This window comes from Solea senegalensis, linkage group LG19, assembly GCF_019176455.1.
Source record: "Solea senegalensis isolate Sse05_10M linkage group LG19, IFAPA_SoseM_1, whole genome shotgun sequence".
Classification (NCBI taxonomy): domain Eukaryota; kingdom Metazoa; phylum Chordata; class Actinopteri; order Pleuronectiformes; family Soleidae; genus Solea; species Solea senegalensis.
The window spans coordinates 15,788,845-15,816,342 of NC_058038.1; the positions used below are offsets into that span (position 1 = coordinate 15,788,845).

The window sequence follows — 27,498 nt, forward strand, 5'->3', positions numbered from 1 at the left end:
ATCGCTTGCCAATCTCTCCCTCTCTATCTTTCTCTCTCTCTCTCATAACCCCACGTCCCCTCCTTTCTCTTTCCTTCTCTCTCTCTCTCTTAACTAATCAGTTCGTGCAGGGGCCACTGTAGTCGAGGAAAGAGGGGAGAGACTAATACACCATTATTATATAATACATAACACAATAATATAGTTGTTAACTTCTATACAGTATTAATACAATCATAGATTTTGAGTCAAAAAAGGGGCCTCAGCCTCATTCAGCACCATGGACAGCTCCCAGTGAGGAGCAGCATCAGACGCGAATTGTTATGAACAAATCTTTTAATCTGTTAAAAACAAGATGAAACAACACAATTATAGCGTTGCTCTTGTGGTTAAAAACGTGTCTCTGTCTTAACTAAAAAGTCTGGATTCTCTCGTGCTGTTTTATACAGCGACAGCGCTGCGGTGAAAGGCGGGACCGTGCGCTCCTCGCGCTGCGTGATTAGCTGCCGAACGACTCGGTCAGCGCGCGAGCCCAATCCGAGCCGAGCGGTGCGACCTCAGGCGGAGTTTGTGGAGACGCGCGGTTCGTTTTGGTTTATGTTGGTTGGACCCGGAGGAGGAGGAAGGGGAGGAGGAGAAGGAGGAGGAGGAGGAGGCGACGGCTGTGATTTTTTTTTTCATTCGCAGGAACGAGCACGTTTCTCGGGAGCAAACCCAGGCGGGTGTAACAGTCCTGCAGGCTCCGTCAGCGGGCGGTTCATCGAACGGTTTGTCCCGGTTGTGGTTGAACTTCGGCGGTGAGGGAAAGGGGGAGAAAGAGAGAGAGAGAGAGAGACGGATGCTTTGGATGACAACAGTAATGAATCGCGTTCTCATTTGTCCGCGCATCCTTAAAGCCTTGTAACTCCACTGCAGATCATCCGTGGTAACAACCCGATTATTCTAATTATTATTAATATTATTATTCGTGTCTGTTTGGACGAGTTTCTGCTCCCACTCTGGACATCACCACCACCACCACCATCATCATCCTCGAGGAGGAGGAGGAGGAGGAGAAAACATGCCAGTGAGTCCACAGCTGGACTGGATTTTAACACACGACGGATCAAGACCAGCGGTCACTCTCTCCTCATAGCCGACGCATGGTCTTTATTCATTCATTCATCCATTCATCCCACGAGTCATTCAGTAATTCAACAGGAACCGACCGGCGGAAAAAAAAGGCTTAAATCCAGTTTTCTGCTGCTCCACTGAGAGAGAGATAGAGAGAGATAAAGAGACAGAGGGAGGACCAGCTCCAAACACAGCGGTGAGTTAAAGGCGAGTCTCCTTCACAAATCATGTTTTATTAGAAACATTTGACACTCTGTGGTTTTTAACCCTTTGTTGTTGTTGTTGTTGTTTTAAAGATGGAGTCCCTCCACGCAGACAGCTGTTAATGGTAAACACATTAGTTAAAGGGCTCTTTTGGAAGAGGAGAAGTTGAGAAGGAAGGAAAGGAAGGAAGGAAGGAAGGACGCAGCTGGCCCTGCGTAACCCGGGGACATACTGATGGAGAGACGGAATGTGGTGTCCACTCTGACTCACTGAGGACAGTGTCGGGTAAACGACACCCGTTCAAAAACCCCAGCGTGTGTGTGTGTGTGCACGAGGGTGGTGGTGGTGAAAACCGGTTTTTGATGCGCGAGAAAGTGACGTGCCGCCGCCCCCCCACCTTCCCGCCCTTTGCCACGAGCCTCTTGTCAACTCAACGAACAAGGCAGCCAAGTACTTCATCGGTGACTGCTCATAAATCCTTCCGTCATTTCATTTTTATTTTTGTTTTAAATAGACCCTACATATTTTTGGAGTGCTCATCAGATGGGCTCACCCTGACTCTCCAAATCTCGTGGGATTTAAGGGAAATTAACGGCCGAATCTAAAAAAGAGAAGGAGGTAAGAAAAAAAAATAAAAAAGGGGGAAGAAAAAACTGACAAACAGGAGCCGCCTTTATGAAGATGCTGATGTGTGACCGCGGCGTCCAGATGCTCGTAACGACGGTGGGCGCGTTCGCCGCCTTCAGCCTTATGACCATCGCCGTGGGTACCGACTACTGGCTGTACTCGCGCGGGGTCTGTCGCGTGAAGAGCAGCGGCGACAACGACACGAGCCGCAAGAACGAGGAGGTGATGACGCACTCCGGCCTCTGGCGAACCTGCTGTCTGGAAGGTACGTGATCAGTCTGACCGACAATCTCTCTCTCTCCCTCTCTCTCTCTCTCTTTCTGTGCGCGTGTGTGTGTGTCTTTAAAACAGCTGTCTGTCTGTGTAGATGTATGCGTGTGCACGCGGGCACCATCATGACTTTCTCAGTGAGTGTGTGTGTGTGTGTGTGGCTGGCTGCCGGTTTTTCTTTATCTTTTGCCAGTATGATCACATGTGTCTCGGCCTACACACACACACACACATACTTGTCTCTCTATAGTTCTGAGGACATCTAAAGTGATAATGCATCCCCTAACCCCACATGCCCAACCCTAACCTAAAACCAAGTCTTAACTAGGGGCTGACCATCCATCCATTCATCCATCCATCCATCTTGAACTGCTTTATCCTCAACATGAGGGTTGCAGGGGCGCTGGTGCAAATCCAGCTGACATAGGGCAAAAGGTAGGGTACGCCCTGGACAGGTCGCCAGTCCATCACAGGGCCACATAGAGACAAACAACCATCCACTCTCACACTCACACCTACAGTCAATGTAGAGTGTCCAATTCGCCTAATCCCCATATCTGCATGTTTTTGGACTGTGGGAGCATGCACACACACACACACACACACACACACACACACACAGTGAGATCATGCAAACTCCATGCAGAAAGGCCCTTGTTCTGGAAGGCCCTTGCTGCAAAAGCAAGAGTGCTAGACCAACTGTATTATGCATTACCACATGACACACCAAAAATTGAATATTAATTACTTGATATTGTAATACAGGGATGTCAACTTAAAGATACACATAACTTAAGCCACCCAAAATGTATGAACCATGGCCCAGGTGTGCTGCATAACATAATAGTATTACAGCCTTTGTGATTTGCTGATGTATTACATCTAATCGAAATTGGTTGGTTGTTTCTAAGACCAGAGGAGCCTTGGTAGGCTCTGATTGTGTGTGTGTGTGTGTGTGTGTGTTTGACAGCATCCCATAATCCCCATAACTCAGTTCTTAACAAGCTGTCCTTGAATTCACTCTTCCTTTGCTCCAGAATAGAATCAAATAGTTTCCTGCTCTCGTTTGGTTGTCGTGATATTGCCGCATGGCTGAAGGTACAAATAAAACACTAACAGGCACACACACAGGCAGCTGGCAGTGTTATTAGTCTGCCAGATGCACCACTAACAAGTACCTGGATGTGGCACAGAAAGCACTGTTAGGAATTTGGGTTGTTTTTTTTTGTTTTTTTTGAAGCCATCTTGTCGTCTCGTTGTTAGGGAGCCAGTAAAGACAACCCAGTGTGAAGCAACCTGGGTGGTGCTGTGATCAGACACACATTTGACAACTGGGGACGTGTGAAGAGAGCTGTCAATTTATGCAAGTGACTGCTGCACAGTTGCCACTGACAATATGGTGCGTTGGATGCGTTGGAAAGAAAGTTTGATGTGTTTTTTATTTAAAACTGTAGTTTGTTTGTAACATTTAACTAATACAACAAGTTGATTTCACACAAGCCTGATCATTAGCTCACCCTCCTCTGCACTGCCGCTGTATACACACAAATGCTCCCTGAAGCTGGGGACACGCTACAAGGCAGAGTCTGCTTGAGTCAGCACTGGAACAGAAATGTCTCAGATTGGCAAGTGTGTGAGGGTAACAGACCTGACCTCAGTTGCAGTCAGTCAAACATGTTTGATCTTTTTTTTGACCCAACAGCAAACATACGCTGCCAACAGCCAATGAAAAAGAGTTGGTAGGACACAGGAAAAAGTGTCAGAAGACGACAGGAAGTAGCGGGAATATCTAAAAACCCAACGTCAACTCCTCAACGTTTTCACCCACACCCATCTTTTCTTCTTTGACTTCTCAGAGGACTGTTTGTCGTCCGTGTTTGTTTACTTGCGAGACTTGAGACTTGAGAAAGAACAAACAGAGGCAGAATAATATCAACAAAATTGGAAAGAAAATCACCAAAAAGGAAATACTGCACCTTAATTCAAATATCAAGACTAATGTTGAAACATTTTTTGATTAGTGTACTTACATTAGCCTAAGCGTTTACAGCTTGATTTAAATCCATAGAAACACGTAACAGACTGTTAATATCAGTCACAAACTTAGTCCTGTAGTCAAGCATATTAAAGAGATGATACAAGTCCAAATAAGGTCTAGTCTAAATCCACCTTCAGTATCAGATCACCTCTGATCCTCTTGAGGTCAGTTACAGTCTTCGTGTCTTGTATTACTAATTAAGAATAATTTAGAATTATTCTCATTTTCATTTGAATTACATGTTTAAAATGATTACTGTGAGATATTTGTGATATATGTTTTTCTGTTCTTTGGTGTAGAATATGATGTGTATAGGCTATAAAATAGTAATTTCTCACACATTTTGGCTTTTAGAAATATTGCACCTCCTGCGATTTTGAAATTGCAACAGCCAGTATTGTGATAAAACTAGATTAGATTGTACAGTCCTATAGATTAGTACTGTACATGTGGTTTGTAGTAGGTATGAGCTGATATGATGCTCAGTATCAGTCCGATACTGGACAAGTCACTTGATCAGATATTGGAAAAGGCCAAATCTGATCTGATTTACCCTAAATATGGCGTAAATGCTTCACTAAACACAGGTAACATGTTGAAAAGAGGTACGCCTGCCACCACTGTCATGTCACCAGGACACGAGTGAGTCTGCAAATGGCTGTTATACTGTAGCGAGTTGGTAAATGCATCAGCATGGATAGTTAACTGATCAGTATTGGTAGATAAAGCTTGTGATATCAGTATTGTATCAAAAATATCTAGCTATCCCTAGTTTTTGGCAGCCATTTGTGTGTTTATCGAAAATCATAATTCTCTTTGCCATCTCTGTGGGACTTATTTTTATCGCACCTTATTTTAAAATGTGGCTTTTTATACCAGTGGGAGTTTCAATACAAAGGGGAAACCCACAGAAGTGTGTTGATATTTGGGTTTTCTTTGCGCTGCAAGTGTTACAAATCACTCGGAAGCTGGATCCCATATTAGAAGCCGCTGACACTGTAAACAACCGAAATCTGTTTACAGCAACACTGAACTACCATCTGTCTATCGAGCAAAAAGCTGCAGATTCACAGTCGGGTTTTTTTTAGAGCAAAATGTTTGCTTGACATATGTGCGGAATTGTTGGCTGCAGCCAGTGAAGCCACACAGCTAGAGAGCTCAAAACGAGCTACTTACTGACCGCAGCAGCTGGACTCACGCGGTGACCACATGCAGCACCTGTTGAATGTTCTGTCGCTCTCATCCAAACCCAGGTGTATTTCTGGCACACATGCTAACTGATTTTGTGAGACAGATTTGGAGGTAGCAGTTTTTCCGTGCTAAACGAGGCCATATAAACTGCAGAGCACACCAGTAGGTAAACTGGTAACCAGTCCTTTCAACGACTGTCCACCCATACAGAACAACAAAGAGGCATAACTCTGCAAAGTTTTGTTCATTTTCCATAAATTATGGACTCTGTTGTATGGAAAAGCATTTCTGTAAAGATGAAAGAGATGCTAATGAAGCACGGATGTATATTCACTGCAGCCATGGGAGAATATTTCACTGCATGGTTATATAAAATACCAACACCACCTGATATTCTTATAAAACGGAGGTTTAATCACATTCAGTTGTATTATTATGGATATATCGATTGATTTACTCTTCAACTGTCCCACATTTCACTTTTATTTTAACAAAACAATAGGGCTGCAACGATTATTTGAGTACTTAATTACTACATTTATGGTCAACTATTTTGATTGTGGATTGATCTGTTTGATCAGTTTTTTTTCAATTATTAAAACACACGTCTTAAATGTCTATATTTACTGGTTTCTTTACTCCATATAATAAAGAAATCATTAGAACTGAATCATTTTCGGTTTGCGTACAAAACAAGACATTTGAGAAATTTGAGTCGTCTCCAGGTTTGAGAAACACTGATCAACATCCTTCAACGTTTTCTGACCTTTTAATCATGACAATGGAATAATCGACAGATTAATCTATTACGAAAATAATCGTTAGCTCCAGCCCTACAAAATAAAGTTTCAGCACAGTTTGACCCTCAGCAAGGCCTGAATAAAGCTTCTCTTAGCGAGTTAGCTTTAATCTTGACTTCCTGCTCCTCAAAGTACACATGGCCTTTCAATGCACGCGAAACATGTCAGACTGGGAAATGCAGACCAATGCGGAAACGAGGCATTAGTGTTCATGTCATGTAATTCACAGTGAACCATGTGACTTTGATTCACTGAAAAACCTTGTTGTTTAATTACCATCAGAAACACCGGAGAGTCTTTTGTGTACATGTATGTTTGTGTCTGATGCAGTCAGACCGAACCATCTCACTCTGAAGGGCATAAGAGGCCATTACAGGGGCAGATGGTGCAGGCTGCATTCAACACACACGCTCTCATTTAAACATTAAACACACACACACACACGTATAATTGAATGAATAAATTGACACATTTGTGGATATTCCCAGGCCACCAAATAAGAACAGCTGTGGGAGCCGTACACCACGTTAACACAATGTCAGCACAATGTCAATGGACACCCACAGACACACACATACAGTACAGAGGCTCATATGTAGCTGACACAAAAACACAACCTCACTTTGTCTCACACACACACACACACAACTCAGCTAGAGGGAGTACGTTACCATTTATGTCTTTGCTCATTCCGCCCATGTTATCCCCACTTCACTCATTCCCGGTCCCTGCTTGTCACACTTTTATAATTCATAAACGCCTTATAAACTGACGGCAAATGGATGTCTCCGACTGGTGCACGTGTGACTCGTGCTCTGTTCAACATCACAGACGGAGTGAAGGAGAGATGGAATGAGAGAAGAAAAGTGGGGAGGGGGGGGTAGAGAAACATCATGTATGCAGTGTTCGTACAGTAGATTTAGCGCAGTCATGCATACTGTACTGTGCTGCGTGCACAACATGCAGTGCATCCTCCAGTGGTGCAGTTTATGTAATGAATGAAAATATGGGGAGAGCCGTGGAAATCGTCCTATGAAGATGCTTTTTGCTTAAAGCTGGAGGACGGACGTAACTTTTAAACATAAACCGCCGTCTGTTCCTTTAAAGCCATTGTCGAAGGAGTTCAGCTCCAGAGTCAGAAGAAGCACACAGTGCGAGTAAAGCAAGACAACGTCATACAACAGCAATTTGTTCTATTATGTGTTTGTGTGTGTGTGAGAGAATATCTAGGTCAGAGACTGCAGTGTTTTGGTAATTACTCAGAGGTCCGCAGGGGGCGATAGAGGTTCCGCGCTAGAGTTTTATTCCATTATTTAACATAATTAAGTTGATGTCCAGGAGTCAGCTGTAGGCTGAGCTTGAGTTAAGTGGACGATGTTTCACCCCTCACCTCCCACAGGTGAAATATTTTCAGCTTTATTCAAGCCAGTAAAAGTTGGATGACATTGGTTGTTGGAAGTTTTCGCTTACTGTAAAGATTCTCAGCTATTTCATGGGTACATTTTGACACACACAATACAATTAAAAAAGAAAAAAGAAGGTGAACATGCACCCGTCTCCCTCTACCATATACAGTATCTTAACTTGTTCCAAAAAACACAAATTAGCAACCCTGCTCATACAGCAGTGTTTTTTCCCCTGCATCTAGGATAACTCTAACTACCTAAAATGTATATTAAGATCCAGTGCAGTCTTTCAGCAACTTTATTGCAAAGCAATAACTCGCCAATAATTACTGGGTCTTTCCTTTTATATGAAAATGAAAGATTAAAGTCTTTGTTGCCGTAGATGAACTCCACATCAGAATACTGAATTTAAGCACAAATATATTCTTTTTGAATGAATAATTAACAAAATGACTTTATTATTCCAGAAAATCTTTAAACATTGCTATGGCTCATAAATCCAGATACCTGCAACTGCAAAAAGAAATCACACACTCTGATCTCAACGCTACCCAAATGTAGAAACATCTCAATTTTACAGTCATCTAAAGCTGCAGTAGGCAGGATTGCTGATCATGAAAGTAGTTGATTGATGAAATACATCTGTAGGTTATTAAAATAATGAATTAAATTAAAATAATTAAGACATGTTTTATTGCCTTCATTGTCTTCAACTCTTTTAGACTTTTTGTGTGTGTATTTCTTGCATCATAGGAAGCACACTGAAATACACTGTGGTCTGATGGTCTGTGGTCTGTGAAAACCTTATATCATATGTACTATAGATGCAGAAAACCTTGACATCTTATACAGTATAAACAGTAAATCACTGAGAGTTGAGTGAAGTGCACATGCAGAGGTGCAGAGGACAGACTGAAACAAAAAGACATGACTTAGTTCCTCATAAAGGAACCATAGACTGTATATTAAAAGTGAACGTAGTCTTCCACTTCTCAAGGACGCCAATGCAGAAGTAAGAATATACAGAATAGCCGTAAAATGTATTTATTAATTTTGCTGGTTGCAAAAAGAACTCAATTTGAATGGAACTTGATTTATTTTCACCAGTAAACAACATGGCATATTTTGCAAAATATGCTATTGACATTAGTTAGAAAGCGTATTACTAATCGCTGCGATCAAATCAAGGTGATGGATGTAGATGCAAAATAACCTGTAATTATGTGTATGTGTAATTATCGTCTGTGTGTGTAGTGTAGCAGGGGTTTGGTTTTTTTCCTACCATGGTGTTAGTGTGAGCCTCTGCTTACTGACAGTTTGTGTGTGGTCAGGTTGAAATTTGTTGCCTGCAGTGAGTGTTTGTGTCTCTGCAGGTGTACTGGAGGGTTAAGTGCCCCTCTGTGATAAATGAGCACGAGAAATCCAGGAAATGAGGAGAGAAGCATGGAAGGGAGGGAGTCGGCGAGAGGATGGAAACGGAGCATGAATGAGGAGGGACCAGAAAGAAGGTGCATGAATGGAACAGTAGAGGAGCGTGGTGGAAAGTGATGGATGAGCTGTGTATGTCCTCGGTTTCGGCTGAATCTCCAGGGAGTGAGGGACCATGCCGGGGATCTAAATGATCACCTGGTAATAGAGAGAAGAGCATTTTAAACACAGATGGGGACCAAAATGTTCCCCAGGTGGCTGCAGAGGGAAAGAAAGACTGAATAAACCGGCGGCTCGGGGTAGGGAATGAAGGACAGCTTGAAAAATGAGGTCACTGCATAGAGAGATAGACATTAATTAAAGATGTGGGGTGTTTGACCGTGTCAGGGATAAAAAAACAATCTGCTGACAGATCAGCACTGAGGTAAAGATAGAGCAAGAGAGAGAGGAGGAGTAACACACTCAGTACGTTTACATGCACAGTTTATTCAAGCTAAAGCTGACTCCGTCTCCGTAGGGGGCGCTGTATCTCTCTATAAGCGAGTGCGTATTGAGTCCGTTTTCTGCTGTCCTTCATGTCACAAAAAAACCAAACCGCGAATGGCGAGATGGACAGTGAGATGGATGGCGCTGTGGTTCTGTATGTTTCGTACCTGCTTTACACGTGCTATCGTGCAAATTAAAAAACATGGGTCTTCATTGTAGCTATCGTGTTGTTTGTTCTTTTCCAGCAACAGTAGTGCAGTTTATACATTGTCTCTGATGGAGTGGTGCATCACTCCAGTCTGACTAAGTGTATACATGCAGGAGTAATCGGACTATGAATTGTATTATCCAGTATGTTAGTCTGACTAAGACTACCTTGATTTTAGTCAGACTAATGTGTTTACATGACATTAAGAAAACTGAATTATCGTCTTAGTCTGACTTTTAACATGCTGGCACATGTGAAGGCTTGACTAAATTGGATAAATTATAATAGTTTTCTGCTAAAAAAAAATGTTAGGAACTTTTTTTCTACTGAATCTATTGTAGAGCTTTTTTCTTTCATGTTTTTTTTCTGTGTTCAGGAAGGCATTAATGACCAGCTGGCGTAGCTTAGCACAAAGACTGGTAGGAAAGAGCAAGCTTGACTCTAGTCTCATCCATCGTCAAGCACCGTGCTTGATAATTAAGACATGTCTTGTGTGTTTAATCTGTTCAAAATCCAAAGTGTAAAAACAACAAATGAAGCGTAATAGTCTGGCGAACATCCTCCGGTAAAACTGAGGAACGCAGCTAAGTGAAGGGTTTTGTTTTTTTCACAAAATACTGAACTGAGTTCCTACAATGTTTTCATGTTCTGCAGCGGGAAGAGTCCTGATAGTTCTGTGTAGGAGGTTATGGATGAAGACGGGGAAGGAAGGAAGGAAGGAAGGAAGAAGGAAAAATCCTCCTTTATAGTAACCATGTGTGGGGTGTGAACGGTTCCCTGCTAACAAGGAGACACAGACAAGGGAGGATAATGTGCAAAGGATGAATGGAAACTTTAGAAGGAGGTAACAGGAAAAGACTGAAAGAATAAGCATTAGCGAAGGATGAACCGTGTTTTACTGGGCCTGTGTTGACACGACAGTGATAAAAGAGGAGGAGGTGTGCACAGGTTGGAGCAGAATCTGAAATCCGGGCTTCTGTAACAGGGAGGGTGTACATCATAGACGGAACTGAGGAGCACTCAGCCAAGTTAAAAAAAGAAAAATGAATGGAAGGAGCGTAGGAGACATAGCAAGATGAAATGTAACTAGATAAAACAAAAGGGAAAGAATGTTTCACCTGATTTTAGAGGGAAGGGATTTGAGTAGAGATAGGCAAACTGTTGCTTGGGAAATCAAAGTGTTTTTCCAGTTGATCAAAATATATAGAACTTTTGTTGTATTAATATTATCTAATAAAGATCTAATAAGGAGGAATATCAAAGGTGGGGAAACAGGACAAACACAGGAAGTAAAACCAGATGGAATACATTAAAAAATGAAACAGGAAATTGAAATACACAAGTAAAACACAGAGTCATTGAAAATCTGAATACATTTGAAAAACAGAAAACCATCTATTTGATCATTTCAGGACACTCCAGGATGGTTTTCCTCATTTTCTTTATTCGGGGCAAATGCATTTGGTATCCAGACGTGTAAAGGCTGACGTGGACATGGTTTTGTCCGCCTACTTTGGCCCATGTTGTGTAGACAACTATGCATAGCATGGAAGAGGAGAGGATTTAAAACAGGAACAGACAGATGTTTTGGAGGAAGAGAGAAAGAATAAAACACGGTTGGTTTTTAAGGAAGAACAGACTGGGAAAGGGGAGAGAGAAAGAGGACAGTTGTTCAACCAAGCAAAACCTGTCTCGTTTTCTTTCATCAGCCATCACCGTGGAAACCAGCCTCTCTCTCTTTCTCCCTTTTCCCCCTCTCTTTCGTCTTCTCTTTCCATCGCCTGGAACGAGGTAATAAGAGAGAGAGAGTAGAGGCACAGTCACCCTCGCTGAGCTGTCAGAGGCGCTCTGAGGAAACAAGCAGTCCAATTTGCTCTGCTTTTCAACTTCCTCAACGATCCCATGCTCACTCCCCCTTCTGTTTTCTCATTGACAAAACCCTCTGTATTGTGAGTGCATGTGCATGTGTTTGTGTGGAGACGCACCTCGCTCATGCAGTTGTTGGACCACACACACACACACACACACACACATCTGATTGGGCCCGTCTCACCTGGGAACAAGGCTGCTGGCTTCACCACAAACACTGCAGCAGTGGTCGTTTGTTGCAAAGCCTGAAATTACCTCTGTGTTTTTATGTTCTGTTGACAAGGACTGCTCATTGTCTCAGAAGCAAAGGATTGAAAACTGGCTATGATATGATATGATATGATATAATATGATGTGATATTTATGAAGTACTTCCGAATAGAACAAAAGTGAATCGGTTATGTAAGCTTTTAACTTAAATTGTATTAGTATATAGGATATAAATATAGGATGGACTGGTACACAATGTGCTTTAGTGCAGGGGTGGGAATCACAGGGTACCCCAGGATAGCAATAATATTTATTTGACCCACCTGTCTAGTCTGATCCTTTTACATCACGGGACTCTGTGTCTCTGGTTTGGTAGTATCCTAGTAATAGTTTGTATCCAGAATTTAGAACAAGGTTAAATTATTCTGGTAAACATGCAAAGCCACACATGTTATGTGACCTCTTGATCCCCAGTCTGCCAAAAAATGTGTCCATGTTTACTGTGCTGTGGATAGTGTGCGTGTGTGTACGTGTGTCTACAAGGGACAAACAGCCAGTATCTGATGACCAGCTCACTGCATAAATGGGGACATGTTTGTTTGTCTACTTTATAACCTTGATTTGGGCACTGTTTGTGTCTAGTTAAAACAGAAATGAACCATTTGAATGAACATGAACCAGAACATGTATATTGTGAGGAGGGTCAGTGAGTAGAAGTAATGTAACTCTCCATATTTGAGCATGACAGTCCTGTTTATGACTGTTTTATTGTTGTTGTTATTATTATTATTGTTATTAGTATTATTTTCTGAGCTCACAACAACAGGTTTTTGTTGTTTTTGTAGTGGAAGCAGTGTGTACATGTTAATCTGTGTGTGTGAGTCATGATTGTACATAAGTGACAGTCCCAGCAACATGCTCTGCTCAGCGGGAGAAATAAGAAATAAACCCCCTGACACATGAGATAATACATACAGGCACACACACACACACACACACACAAACAGACATTCATGCACAGACGCACTAGACTCCCATCACCACTGGCCGTGTCCCATAATGCCTTTCTGCAGCTGTGGTTGCAGCTACCCTCGGGCCACCCTGACCTTTGTTAGTCAAATGTGTGTTCATAGACGGTCATGTTGTGTGTGTGCACAAATATTTGCTATGGCTTTGCTTCCTTGTGTGTGTGTGCCTGGTATTCCTTGTGTTGTGGGGACCTGAATCTGTTTACACAGTCACATTATGGGGACAAAAATCAAGTCACAATAATGTAAATGACTACATTTTAAGGCAAACATATGTTTTAAAGTTAGACTGAGGTTAGGTTAAGGTTTAGGATTAGGTTATGGTCAGGGTTAGGATTAGGCCAGGAGTAGTTATGGTTAAGGTTAGAGTAAGTCTCCAGCAAATCAATGTAAGTCAATGCAATGTTCTCTGAAATCGTGTGTTTTTGTTATTTAGAAGGAAATTAGACTGAAACAAAGACTTTAACATGTTCTCCCAGCTACATGTACGCACACACACACACACACACATGAATGGTCAAAAACCACACTCGCTCAAAGACTGAAAGAAAATGACATAGTCACTCTTTACTATTAGCGTGTGGCTGTCAGATTAAATACACGGTCTGTAATTTATGCTGTGAATGTCTCTCAATCAAAACGATTATGGGAATCATGGGATTATGGGAAATCTCCAGCACCTTATAGCAGACTGCGTCATTAAAAGGCGATTAAAATAAAATGGTTTGTTACCTTGAATAGAAATACAGGTTTCCATTTCAGGATTTAAAGAGTCCTGGTAACATTTTGGCTCATGTAGGTGCGAGAATGTCGAACATTAGTTTTGTTGTTTTTAGACATTTTGATGTTGAATTTTACATATTACATACTATACAATTAGTAATTGTTCTTCTCTTCTGAACCTTTCCAGTACACCAAACAAGTAGTTTTGTTATTTGTTATGCTCCATCTGATCAGGCAAGGGAATATTGGGACTTTAAGGATAATATCCTCCCAACAAATTATATTATTTTATTATAATTTTGCTATTAACATTGAACTGATCTAATCTCTAATCAATGCAACAGTGATTTCCAGTGGTTATTTTGAACATCTTCTGTTTCTGTTGCATCTTAATGAGGGATATCAACGAATAGACTGTGTGAGTCATGGAGAGATTTGGGCGAATAATTGCTAAATGCATTGATTATTAGAGCAATGAAATATGAGAAACTGGGGTAAAGCACTCAGAAAGTGCAAATCTCTGCCAAAGCCACTCAGCTTCCCACAGTGTCATCACACTCCCGTAACTCACAAGGTTAACAATCTTTTATTTAATTTTCTTTTAATCCCAAATCCATACCCAGGTCTGGATTACCACTAAAAATCTAATAACCTCATTCTCCCGCCGCCTTAACTTACATCCACGGAAAATGTAATTAAAATGTGTCCTTTAATTTTCGGAGTCACAGTCGGACAGAGCAACGGGGGAAAACGTGGCCGAAAGCGTCGTCTTCCTGGTGGAGGTAGTAAACCTGAGTGATGTTAACATGTGGTCTTGTTAGTGATCTGTTTACTTAAGGAATGAGACAGATTCTCTTTCATGGGATGTGTAGGTAATTATTTTAATGATGTAGTATTCTAAGCCCACGCGTAAAGCACTTTGAAGGCTTTCATTTTACCATTCACACGAGTGCATTTTATTGGATTTTAATGTCGGTGCCACATGCTCCACTGACGTGTCTGTTTTTCCTCTTTCTCTTTCTTCCGCTTTCTCTCTCTTGAGGGTTTTGAAATGGTGATCGCTGCGTCACCACATTATTCACGCCGGAATGTTCACCATCATTTGAAATCAGATGGAGAGATGTTGTCATGGCTAAAGTTTAAACTGGGCTTGTTTGTTTTGGGTTGTTTTTTTTGCTGTTGTTTGACACTTGACAAAAGTCTGTGTGACATTTACAATCATTGATACAGCATTTGGAGGCAAGTGAATAAAACCAGAGAGACCTGAGCAATTTGTGTTACATGTCCACATCACCCACCTACACACACACACACACACACACACACACAGGCATCCATGACATTAATCTGTACCTGGTCTCTCTGGACCACTTGTGAAAAACTATAGTATATAGTTGCAGTGCATGCTGGGATATACTTCCGTCCACATGTCTGAAGACAATCATGTCTATTATATATATTATACATGAAATAATCTTAAAAAGTCTGTTTGTTTATACATCTTTTGAAAATCCTAATTACTGAAAAAATAATCCTCTATAATTCTTTTTCACCAGCTACAAAAACATTTATTTATTTATTTATTTATTTATTTATTTATTCCAGCTGTGGCTTATACATTCCTATCAAAGTCACATGAACGTGGCTTTACGTGGATGACTTATATGAGCAGACAGAGTAACAGGAACGTTGAAAAACAACTAATTCTGTTTTGTTTTTTTTTAAAGTTAGAATACTGAGATTTGGAGTTTGCATGACAGTGACTCAGCACAATTTCCACACGGTCACCACTCTAGGGCAAATGACAAAGTCGGGCGGTCGTCGTTGTTGTTGTTGTAGAGGACGAGCTGACTGCCAGTGCTTTTGTTTAAAAATACCAACCTTTCTCTCTCTGCCTCTCGAGGGCCTTGTTCTTGTTCCTCCGTGTGACACATTGTGTTGATTTTGAAAAGCGATCCGTCCAATCATTCATCTCGCTTGTCAAACACACGCGTGTGAGAAGCATTCATTAAAGGATCAGCCTCAGTAACCAAATGTTCTCATGCCGTTTAGAACAGAATAGAATAGAATATCTTCATTGTCTTTGTGCAGCACAATGACATTTGTGACGGGTCTTTGGTGGATCTTCACATGAGCAGATTCAGAAGAATGTCAGACTGTCATTGTTATTCATTTATTAAATTTAAGCAATGTTGTGTATAATTATTAATCTGTTATATTTCATCAGGTGGGTGTAAAAAAAACAAAAACGATCTTGGCCAAAGAAATTGGCATAATAATTGGACAGAAACGCTAATAGATTTTGAATGAATGGTTATATATGTGAAGTTCTGATCACTAAGGTGAAGAAGTTGTTATTTTTTACAGGTTGTGATGCTTCTGAAAAGAACAGTGGGGGGAAAAAACAATCACAGCCAGGATAGGAAGGGTGTTTTATTATTGTTCTGCCTCTGGTGAAGCACCATGAGCGTCCAATGTCATTCTAAAAAAGACAAGGAGAAGCCAACGATCCTCTCAGCTGCACTCGTGACCTTCTGTCGAGTTCTTGTATCTGTTGCTGAGCGGCTGACGCGTCGCACCGCGACGCTGTACGCCAGGACAGAGCCGCTGCATCTGTGCATGCCATCACCACCACGACCACTGCCAGCTTCTCTGTGTTAAACCATCCACAGCCGTCATTAAATCCCGAGATCAGTAGAGCGAGCCGAAACCTCTGCACTCGGAGGTACCAGGCAGGTTTATGTGAAGGTAATGATCAGTTTCCCCCCCCCGCCCTCTTCCCTCTCTGCAGTGTGAGGCACAGAAATAAACTCCTCGTGTCGATCTCCTCATCAGCTCGCTCTCACTTACTGAGGGTCACACATGTCGATGACATTGCCGGGGAAACGTGTCTGCTGTGCCGTTTGGCCCAGGGGTTAGAATCCACGCTGGCACACATCGCTGCCGTCTTTATTTTCAAGACGGTAGTGATGCGATGTGCGTACTCTTATATACGTACCAGTTGTGATCAATCGATAATTAATTATAAAATAATTATAGATAAATAGATACAGCAGCAAATGATGTGAGGATTATCTTGAGACGTAAACATCACCTAAGGTTGGAGATGCACGATATTATCAGCAGATATTGGCTTTAAAATGTATTATCTGATATCGGCAAAGATATGACTAATGACTAACAACAGTAGACTCAATAAGCTGCTACCTCCTTGACTTCTCTGCCAGTGTTTACCAAGTTAAATTGTCTTACCTAAATCAAAACAAAGCACCGTATCAACCAGGCAGACCTCTGATGGTCAGCTCTGATGCAACACCGGCTAATAAAGTCTGCATGTACTTACTATCCCAGAAGGAAGAAGCCGAACTCGGCGACTGTCTTGAAGCACTCGTCGTCATCCACTGAAAACCTAAACAAAAAGTTATCTCTTGTGTTGTCTTGCTCGAACAGACTCTCTTTTTCGCTCCTTGGCTCCTTCTGAAAGTATCCACTTCGGCTTCGTTGGCTCGCTCATGGCGTTCTTGTTTACATGCTGCGTACCGTAAAGCGGAATGTACGCACATGCACAGAATGACTTTCAATATCTGGCAGTTATTTACAGTTTACTTACTAAGTTTTATTTAAAAAAAGAAATAAAACCTGAACACCAGCTTTTGAATGTTACATTTTAAATTTGAACAGTATAAAACATATTTAAAATAACATTTGTTTGTTCTCTCCTCTCTGGTGACAAAGACGCTGATTCTCTGGCTTCCTGCAAGGGAGCGAGTCAAATTATCGTTATAACCACATGTTGGTTTTGACGTGCAACTTCTCAGCTTTCAGAAACCGTTGGACTTTTTCCGAGTTGCACTAATGTAAAGTGTGATCGTGCAAACGTGTAAAAATGTTGCCTTTACATTAATGATGACCTACAGTGTCATACACTGGTGTAACGTTATGCAATATGCACACCGTCAAGAGCTCAACTGCACTTTTCCAGACAGAGCTTAGCTCATTGAATGCCCTTGCTGTTAAAGGTCATTATTCAAAAAATAACAAAAACAAACTGTGTATTGCAATACACATATGTATCATATCGTGAGGTTGTAGGAAATACCCAGCCCAGTATACAGGCTGTGTGTGTGTGTGTGTGTGTGTGTGTGTGTGTGTGTCCACTTTAAACAGTGTTTATTCTGTTGTGATTGAGGCCACCAAGAGAGGAATAAAAGCAACCATATATCTTCCCGCCGCTATTCTCTGTGTCATTGCGTGAGACTGTTTGGTGTTCTATAAATCAGATAGGTTCGATACAAATCCGTCCATTTAAAAGGCAGGATGGATAATAAATTTCCCGGCCAGCAAACACAAGGTAGAGCTCTGACTGCTGATGCTTTACATCTTTATGCATCCAAGAGGAACAGCTCTCGGTTACTTTAGGTGACTCCGCGACAAATGTTATCCTTCAAGGACACTGTGTATGCATGTGTTTCTCTCTCTCTCTCTCTGATATATATATATGTATATATATATATATATATGTATATATATATGTATATATATATATATATATATATATACATAGAGAGAGAGAGAGAGAGAGCCATGATGTGGTTTTAGAGCTTTGAGAGTGTGCTGCAGGGTTGACGCTCCTCCTCCTATACTTGTGTGTATTTGTCGACTTAAAGTGTTTCCCTACGTCGATGTTACAACACATACTGTAACTTAAATCGAGATATCAAAGACTGTGCTGCACGAGCGCCTCTTTTGTCAATCTGCGTCTCAGTCAGAGAGGTTACTTTACCAAGCCGCCGACTGCGTGAGCCGTGGCTGGATCAATGCATGAATGATTTTCTGAGTGTGGATACTGGAAAGAACCTCTTCATATGCAAATAAGCAATTAGGTGGAGTCGTTCATTTGTTCATCACCGGTTTCTATCCGTCCATTTCTCTCTAAATCCACCCAACCCCCCCACCGCCCCATGCCATTTTACCTCTAAACCTCTCTCAACTGGCATTTCTTCTTTTCTTCCTCCTCCATCATCTTCCTCATCCCTCCTCTTTCCCCTTAGAACAACACCCCCCCACCTCCATTCCCCTGTGATGTTGACCATGTGCGAATGGGACTGAATGATGGGTGGGAATGAAGCTACATGCAGTGTACACACACACACACACACACACATGCATGGAGAGTTCTCATACAAAGGAGGATGAGTCACTCCGCCTGACACACTGCGCGCTCGTAGGAGACTGCATCCGAGTCAATACTACACAAATACACACAAACACACACACAAAGCGACTGACGTCCTCTGATATAAACAATATAGATACAGGGGGCTGAAGGCTTTTACTTACATTCATGATTGATAGTGTCCATGTATCAGTTTAATGAGCTCGGTGTATACTTGTTGATGTCTGTATTTTAGTAGCTGTGTGATTTTGTATTCAAGCGTGTGCGTGTGTGTGTGTGTATGTGCTGGGTGTGATAAGGCTTTTCATTAGTGTTTCTCACACATAGCCCGAAGGCTACAGCCCTGCATCATCTGTCACCCCCCACACCCTCTGTGGGTTTCTGTTTGTGCCATTTTCTCTGCCTCTAATGTAAATTCATGTCTGCGCCGAATGTCATCCTCTCTCCAAATGTGATGCGATGCGGTAATCCTCAAAGAAGTTTCACAACAAGTTCACCCCAGTGATCGTCAAAGCGCTCGTGTCCAACAATCCAGTGATTGATTGTCAAATTTAAAGACGTAACCGACTAATTAATCAAACCCAAACTATTATCGTTACTAACGAGCTAGCACAACAAGTGACTGCTGCTGCTGCTGCTGCTGCTGTATTCATCACAAGAGAAAATGCTTCCAAATCACAGTGAGCGCATTTATCTTGTGCTCATCTTAATTTGTTGACATCATGCACAACAATAACGCATTCAATTCAAAACTCTGTTTCAGGACACAACTTGATAACACAGGAAATGGTCAAGGCCTGATATACTGTAATTGCTCGTGTGATAATAACAGTCTGAACTGAAGTGGTTTGTGATTCTCTGATTCTCTGCAGGAACATTCAGAGGCGTGTGTAAGAAGATTGACCACTTCCCGGAGGACGCGGACTATGAAGCGGATGCTGCTGAATATCTGCTCCGTAAGACACGGTCGAGCCTTCCACGCTCACGCGTGCACACACTTCATGTCACATTCCAGTAGTTATACTTTTTTCTCACCAGGAATTTGGCTTCATTTTAGCATACTTGTGTTCTACGTGTGTGTGGGTACTGGCAGGTTTCCATGGTTATTGCACGCCACCAACTGGCCTGGGAAGTGTTGTGCTGCAGGGAGCGTGTGAAGTGGTCGCCGAGACGTGCACAGATTTCGCCACCTACGTGGATGCAGAGAGTGTGACTCTGGCCTAATGGGGAGAATAAATTAGAAACATGTCCTCTGCCAATGTCAGAAAAACAAGAGAACGGTGCAATAATGGGATAAATTAGGGCTGAAAAATATTGAATACAATTCAAATTGTGATTATTTTTGACTGAAATTGCGACAGTGATATGATTTTTTTACATCGTTATTGTCATTTTCATTTGAATGACATATTTAAAACAATTACTGTGTGATATTTGTGCAGATCTGTGCCAAACAAGGATGTTTTCTTCAGTCTGTAGAATATGATGTGTATAGATCAGGACAATAATTAATCTAAAATGGTAATTTGACGCACATTTTGGCTTAAAGAAATATTGCGCCTCCTGCCATTTCAATATTGCAATAGGCTGTATTGACAAACTCTGATCCGATCAGAATCTTTATTGTCATCGTGACAAAGAGACATTGCACAACAACATTAAAAATGCAGGTGCAAACATTTAGAAAATATTGAAAATATTAATGGTCACACACAGACTAAAAAGGACGGAGGGATTGCCTTCGTATTTCTAGATGCATCAAAAAATAATAGGACAGAAGTAAGAAGGGTTAAAAGTTAAAATCGAGGTTCCTGTGTAAATAAAGAGTAAAGAATGACAGAATGCGAAAACGGTAAAAGAAAAAAGGGTTGAGCTTGAGCCTCTTTTTTTCATTGCTCCACTGAACACAGAACAACATCCCCACAGCCACAGGCGGCCAATGAGATCTCCGACCTCAGAGCTGCTCAGCCAATTGCAGCAGGAACCTAGTGACCAGCATTACACACAGCCCAGGGGTTTGGGCCATAGGGGCGGAGTCATGCCACTGGTCACAGCAACTGTCAGTCATGTAGGATTTAATTTGGAGTGTAGTGAGACAAAGAGTTGCAATTAGACGCTCATTATATGTTGTGTACATATATATAATCTATATTTATGGACGTAAGTGAACAATGCAGCTCTGTTCTTGATGACGAGCTGTTTGCAAACATCCTTATGCTGTGACATCATGCACACACACACACACACACACATACATATGTGGTGCTGGCAAAGCTTTCACTCTAACTGCAGACTCACTGAGTTGCTGTTATACTTATTATTTTGCCTCAATATGTGTCAGTGCTGCTCTCCATCTGTCCTGGTATTTGTCCATATTCTTGCTCTACATCTCTCCCTCCCTCCCTCCCCCTCTCTCTCCCTCCCTTACTTTCACAAAGCCTCTGAATGCTTTAACATGTTCTGGATTCAGACTCAGTCAAGCATGTAGCAGCACACTGGCTCATGTGTGTGTGTGTGTACTTGTGTGACACATTTTTCACAGTTTTATCTCTGTCCTCCAGCTCTGTAAGAAATATAACATGTAACACTGATTCATATTTATATTTACTTGGAGGGTTAGAGTTAATTTGCAAATTGCCAAGGCGAGGACATTAAGCTCTATTTTGAGTGTTTTATGACAATTTGAACATTCTTATTTAAAAGAATACTTCACCGATTTGCACTTAGCTTTGTATTTCTAGAATCGGTGACGTATTCCTTTAAATGCTTCCTTGATTGAAACATTTAATATCTTTTGCATTATGTCACGCTTAAAGGTCGGGCTGGGCAAGATGACTTGATGTCAATATTTTAGGCCACGTCATGATGAAGCTGCACACAGGTTGTTTCTCTTTTCTCTTTTCTTTTGATATGTCTGCACTTCTCAAAGTAGAACTGATTCATGGATTATCAAAATAGGTGACAATGGTAAGACTTTAGGTTAACTATGTGCTCACTAACATGCATAAATAGCACACTAGTCCTTTATTAATAATTATTAAGCACATATTAACACCTTATTCTACATAACCTTATTCTACCTCTATTACGACATGAATTAAGATTTTTCCTGATTAAGGTGTTAATACGTGCTTAATAATTACTAATAAAGGTCTGGTATGCTACTTATATGCATGTTAGTAAGCACCTAGTTAATGGTGAATAAAGTTTACCGTGACGATTAATCATCAAATCATTGCTACCCTAATTGTCTTCCTCATTTCACTTTAATTATATCTAACGTAGAGCACAGCTAGAGGCAATATGTACACCCGTCACAACACCTGACAAGAGACATTGTACTTTTTCACACAGAATATTAAGATCTTTGCCCAAAACATAAATCAGTGGTGAAAAAGAACCTGTCAAAATCAAACCTCAACACAAACAGTGTGTCATTTTGAGTTCTTTCTGTTTTTCTGCTGTGTGCATGCACAGGTGCTGTGCGTGCCTCCAGTATCTTCCCCATCATGAGTGTGGGTCTGCTGTTCCTGGGCGGGCTCTGCGTGGCCGCCAGTGAGTTTTACCGGAGTCGACACAACGTCATCCTCAGTGCGGGAATCTTCTTCGTCTCCGCAGGTTAGTGTGTCTCGCCGTGTTTGTCTGCTTGTGTCAAAGAAATGCAGTTGTTGACCCAATCAAGTCAGGAGAGACTCAGGAGATAAGAGGAGACCTCCAGAGTAGAGCTGCAGCTAACGGTTATTTTCATTCGATTAATCGAGTAATCATTTGGTCCATAAAAGGTCAGAAAATGTCGAAAAATGTTGATCAGTGTTTGTCAAACATGAAAATCATGATGATGTTCTCAAATGTCTTGTTTTGTCCACAGACGAAAATGATTCAGATGAATTTCTTTGTTTATATAGAGCAAAGGAACCAGAAAATATTCACATTTAAGAAGCTAACACCATCAGAAATCTTGTTTTAATAATGAAAAAACCCTCAAAGCAATAAATAGCTGACAATTCATTTAGTAATCGACTATTTGTCGATTATTTTTGTAATTGTTTTAGCCCTACTCCGGAGCTTAATGGATTGATAAGGAAATAAAGGCAGATTCAAAAATAACAATCAATAACAAATTATTAAAAGTTTTAAGATTATAAAATAAAATGGTTGAAATCAGTTATTTCATAAATGAAATAGAGGAATATGATTAGGTTTAAAAAACAGAAAGTACAGAGGAATACATTTGAAATAGCAACAAGGTCTGTACTGTGTGTAAGTGTGTGTGTGTGTGTGTGTGTGTGTGTGTGTGTGTGTGTGAAGCTGCACTCAAATATTTGCTGAAGGACGTTGTAGAGCATCAGAAACGCACAGAGGAGCCGCACTGTGGAAACTGAACACAGCAACTGATGAATCAATCAGTGAGAGTAACGCGATGCACTGTGATTCCCTGCCGGCGCGTGCAAACACACACACACACACACACACACACACACACACATACATACCACGTGCACACATAATGCATCACATGGACGCTGACACTTACAGTCTCTCACACACACACTTATGCTCTATAGCCCCTGATACACAAAAGGCTTTAATTGCTGTTCAGTGGGATGTGTAGGGTCCCATTAGGATTTTGTCGTAAATTTATGAAGCCAAATTGGTAATTATTTACCACAATAGTGTGGAGCTGATTCTGGTTAATTACAGCTGGCTAATTGTCCCCATTCTGTGCGTTCCACCACACTGCATGAACACTGTATTGTGGACTAATGATATGGAATAAGAGAGCCCAGCTGTGTGCAGAGGCTCTCTCCAGTGTTTCCATCAAACTCCACTCCCACTCTCTGATGGCCCCCCCCCTCCCTCTCTCCCCCTCTCTCTCTCTCTCTGTGTTTTTCTTTATTTCATTCATCGGTCTTGTCGTCACTCCTCTGATAACCTTTCTCTGCATTTCAGTCACGTGTGCTGTCATTACTGTGACACTCTTTAGTCTCTTTCTAAACCCACATGTTCCTGAAATTGTCTAAGGCTTCCTATGTTCTGATATTTTACCTCTTAATGTCTGAGTGAGTGTTTCCCAACATTTCAACATGGGGGACCCACTTTTTTAAAGATGGCAAACTAGTCGTGGTCATTTTGAATCTGTGGAAGAATCATTTCCAACAAAATTCATTGACATGTTATTGTATACAAGGTATTTCAAACCTATACGCATAAATCTTTACTAAAAAATCTGGGTCTCAACCCAGTCTTTTTGAATCACTGCTCTGGATACTCCGTGACGAGCTAGTGTCCTGGTTACCACCTCTTTCGGATGTTCCAAACATTCTTCTGCTGTCGTAAACTCATCACACTCCGCCAGTAAAAAGAAGACAAAAAGAAAACAAAGGAAATTGTAATAGATATCACACATAATCATAATGTCATTTAACATTTCATTTAAATTCATGTGATCTGAAAAACAAGCAGGCAGAACAAAGAACTTTTCGAGCCTTATCCTCCTTTACTTATTTATGTTTCTATTATAAACTATTTTGTTTTATATGAATTCTCAGTACATCCCACAAACTACAGTATGTCCATATTAAATTATGCTCCTACAACAAAACGAGTACAAATGGGAGGCTCTACATCATCGTATTTTGTTTAGTCTCCTGATGCATTCATCTTATATCATCTTACATTTTGAGTGTCATGTTTGGAAACAGCTTATGTGGCTCCCTTTGTAATATCTATCTGAGGAATGAATCATTTCATGTTTTTTACTTCTCTGAGCAAATGTTCCCACATTGTGTGTGCTGTTAACATTAGGATTTAAAGCTCCGGGGTGTAACGTTCTGGAGGGTTTATTGGCGAAATTGAGTATACCACACAAGTGTATAACTGCTATAAAATAAAAATGCTTAATGGTATAAGTTTATTACTTAATGGTTAAGTAGGCTGTTGCACATTAGTCAACATGTAGATATGCCAGATTAGAACTGTTGGTTAATTTTACATCTGTTTGTTCCTAGGCACAAGGTAAACATACACAAGAGAAAAGATAAAATATAGAAATATCAACAAATAGGGTAAAGTAGCACAGTTTTGACAAAACGAAAGGTTTAAGGACAAAACATGTAAAAGTGACTGGTGCTAAACTTAGATTTGCAAGGAATTATTTTGATGAATAAGCCTTATTTTTGCTTGGCTGCCACGTTTCTAAAGCAGCCCTAAGAGTCTGGTGAAAGCGTGCGTTTCACATTGTCAAATGGAAGTTTACTTTGCAGAGTATATGAGGACGCTGAGATGCTTTCTGGTGTGTGAGGGCCACCATAGTTCGTTTGCTCGTGCACTTGAGAAAGGAGTCCGTTACAATCTCACCATTAGACTAATGTCACTAATTCTTTTACACCAGACCATTCATTTTCTCCAACCCTCGGCCCAGACACTTGGTTATGTTGATTATGTGATTGAACTGTTGTTTGTCTCCGTATGTCAGCCTTGTGATAAACTGTGCAGCTCGTATAGCCGGCCTCTCTCAGAATATCAAATGGGATTGGCGACTCAGAGGATAAGTGCTATAGATAATGGATGGATGTTAAAATGTAGCTCCGAGCAGCAGTGTGCCTAAAAGCTTCACATATATAATACTAATAAGCTTTTTGAATTTGTGTGCACTTCTTAAAAAGTGCTTCACCTAATTATAAAAGCAACAGTAAAACATTAAATGAAATAAATTCACGGAGAGGAAAGCTTTCGAAGTGACTCTCACACTTAATTCTCGCCAATCTCCTTATTGTTTTATGCTTCTTTTCTTTTCTTCCAGGCCTGAGTAACATCATTGGAATTATTGTTTACATCTCGGCTAACTCGGGCGACCCGGGCCAGAGCGACAGCAAGAAGTCGTACTCTTACGGCTGGTCTTTCTACTTTGGCGCCCTCTCCTTCATCATGGCGGAGATGGTGGGCGTGCTGGCCGTGCACATGTTCATCGAGAAACACCGCAAGCAACGAGCCAAGTCCCGCACCGAGCTCATCAAGAAATCCGCGTTCAGCCGCATCCCCTCCTACCGCTACCGCTTCCGGCGCCGCTCCAGCGTGCGCTCCTCCGAGGCCCCCAGCCGCGACGCCTCACCCCTGGGGAAGGGTGGCTACACGGGGCCCGCCGCCTCTGAGATGCCCATGTACACGCTGAACCCACGTGAGGCGGGAAACGCCGGCACCAAACCCGGCAGCGGCATGGGCGGGCTGCTCAACTCAGAGAGGGAGTTCCTCCAGAGCAGCACGCTCACTAAAGACTACAGCAAGGACCCCAACCGCAGGACCACACCTGTCTGAGAGGTGCTGGCTGCAGATATCACCCAGTCAGAGTATCAAAGGATGGTGATGATGAAAAATAAAGGGGGGTCGCAAGCATAAGCAGGGGCCGCGCAGGGTTTACGGGGTGGGGAAGGGGTTTGATAAACTTCGACTGTGAACTGTGAACTTTTAGCCTTTGAACTGTGAATTCTGAGCCCTGTGAGAGATTCAGTGAGTGTAGCAGGAGGAGGTTTTTCAAGGAGAAGTTGTTCCCAACTCCACTTTACCACATATCACTGTAGTTGTACCTGTAACTCCTTACATGTGAAGGCACATTCAGTTTATGTTCATAAATTGACTCTCTGGCTTTTTCAGAAGGGACTGAAATTGACTAAAGATTGAAGAGTATATTGTAAGGGGTTTTGCAGTCTAGAGCAACTTCTCCTAAAAATGAGAATAATGTGAATTAAGGATAAGAGGGAGGAGGTGAGAGACCATGTGTGATCTTCTGCTTTCTGACCTCCTTCCTCCTTACCTTTTAACAGGCTTAAAGCACTGAGCTGCCTCTCTGATTATGGCACCATTTAAACAAAGAGGAATTTAACACCTCGGGAGAGGGATGAATTCATTTTCAGTTCAGCAAAGAATTTGAAATTCAAAGATTCAGTTTGTTGCGGCACATTTGTGACACTACTTCTTGCTTTCTATACATATTGTAAATATCCCTTTTTTTTTTCATATTTATTTCTAACTGAACTGAAAGTGAATTGAGCTCCTTCCTGGTCACACGCACGCCGTCTCGCTCTGATCCCAGGTCAGCTGTTAAACCTGCGTTCTTGTTTGTTTTTTCATCAAAGGGAAAACAAAATATACGATGACAGCAGATCGGCTGACGTTCGGAGAAAAGAAAGATGTGACTAATGGAACTAATGACTCTCCCATATGGTAATGTTAGAACATTGGTGCTTCCTTTTACTCCTGTTTTCAGCCACACACAAGTCTTCTCCCGATTTATTTTTCTCACCTTAATCTTAAAGAAACGATCAAATATTTGTCCATCTGTCCGTCCGCCTTCACTTACCACCCCTCACCGTACACATTTCTTCTATGTAGCTCCATGATTCACCTCACTGCCACCCTCCGCACCCCCCCTCTCACCCTCTCTTCCCTCTGAAGGACACGAGATTTAGGTCCTGTCTTCCGTCGGTGTGACTCGTAGACTAGTTTTCTCCAGCTTGTTGATCGAGGGGACTGTGGAGAGGAGACCGTCGAGCTGTGAATATGCTGTAAGGCAGAGCCAAAAAAAAACATTTATCAAACAAGAGATGGACTTTTTGTTTGCCCGCTACCTCTTAGTGAATATCTATCAGATTAATTCAATATAAACTTGTCTTTAATTGCCAGATCAATTGTTAGAATTCCAACTGCCGAAATAAAACACTGAGAAAATTCTCACTCGACATCCAA

The 27,498-nt window shown here is 41.5% G+C and overlaps 1 protein-coding gene across 1 annotated transcript; it reads left to right on the forward strand.

Annotated features, from left to right (window-relative positions):
* Positions 1-648: 648 nt before the first annotated feature.
* On the forward strand, positions 649-27,498 carry cacng3b (calcium channel, voltage-dependent, gamma subunit 3b). Its single transcript, XM_044051506.1, has 5 exons — positions 649-1,288; positions 1,389-2,188; positions 19,629-19,712; positions 22,234-22,374; positions 25,559-27,498. The coding sequence occupies exons 2-5, from the start codon at positions 1,972-1,974 to the stop codon at positions 26,068-26,070; spliced, it is 954 nt and encodes a 317-aa protein (XP_043907441.1). The 5' UTR covers positions 649-1,288; positions 1,389-1,971; the 3' UTR covers positions 26,071-27,498.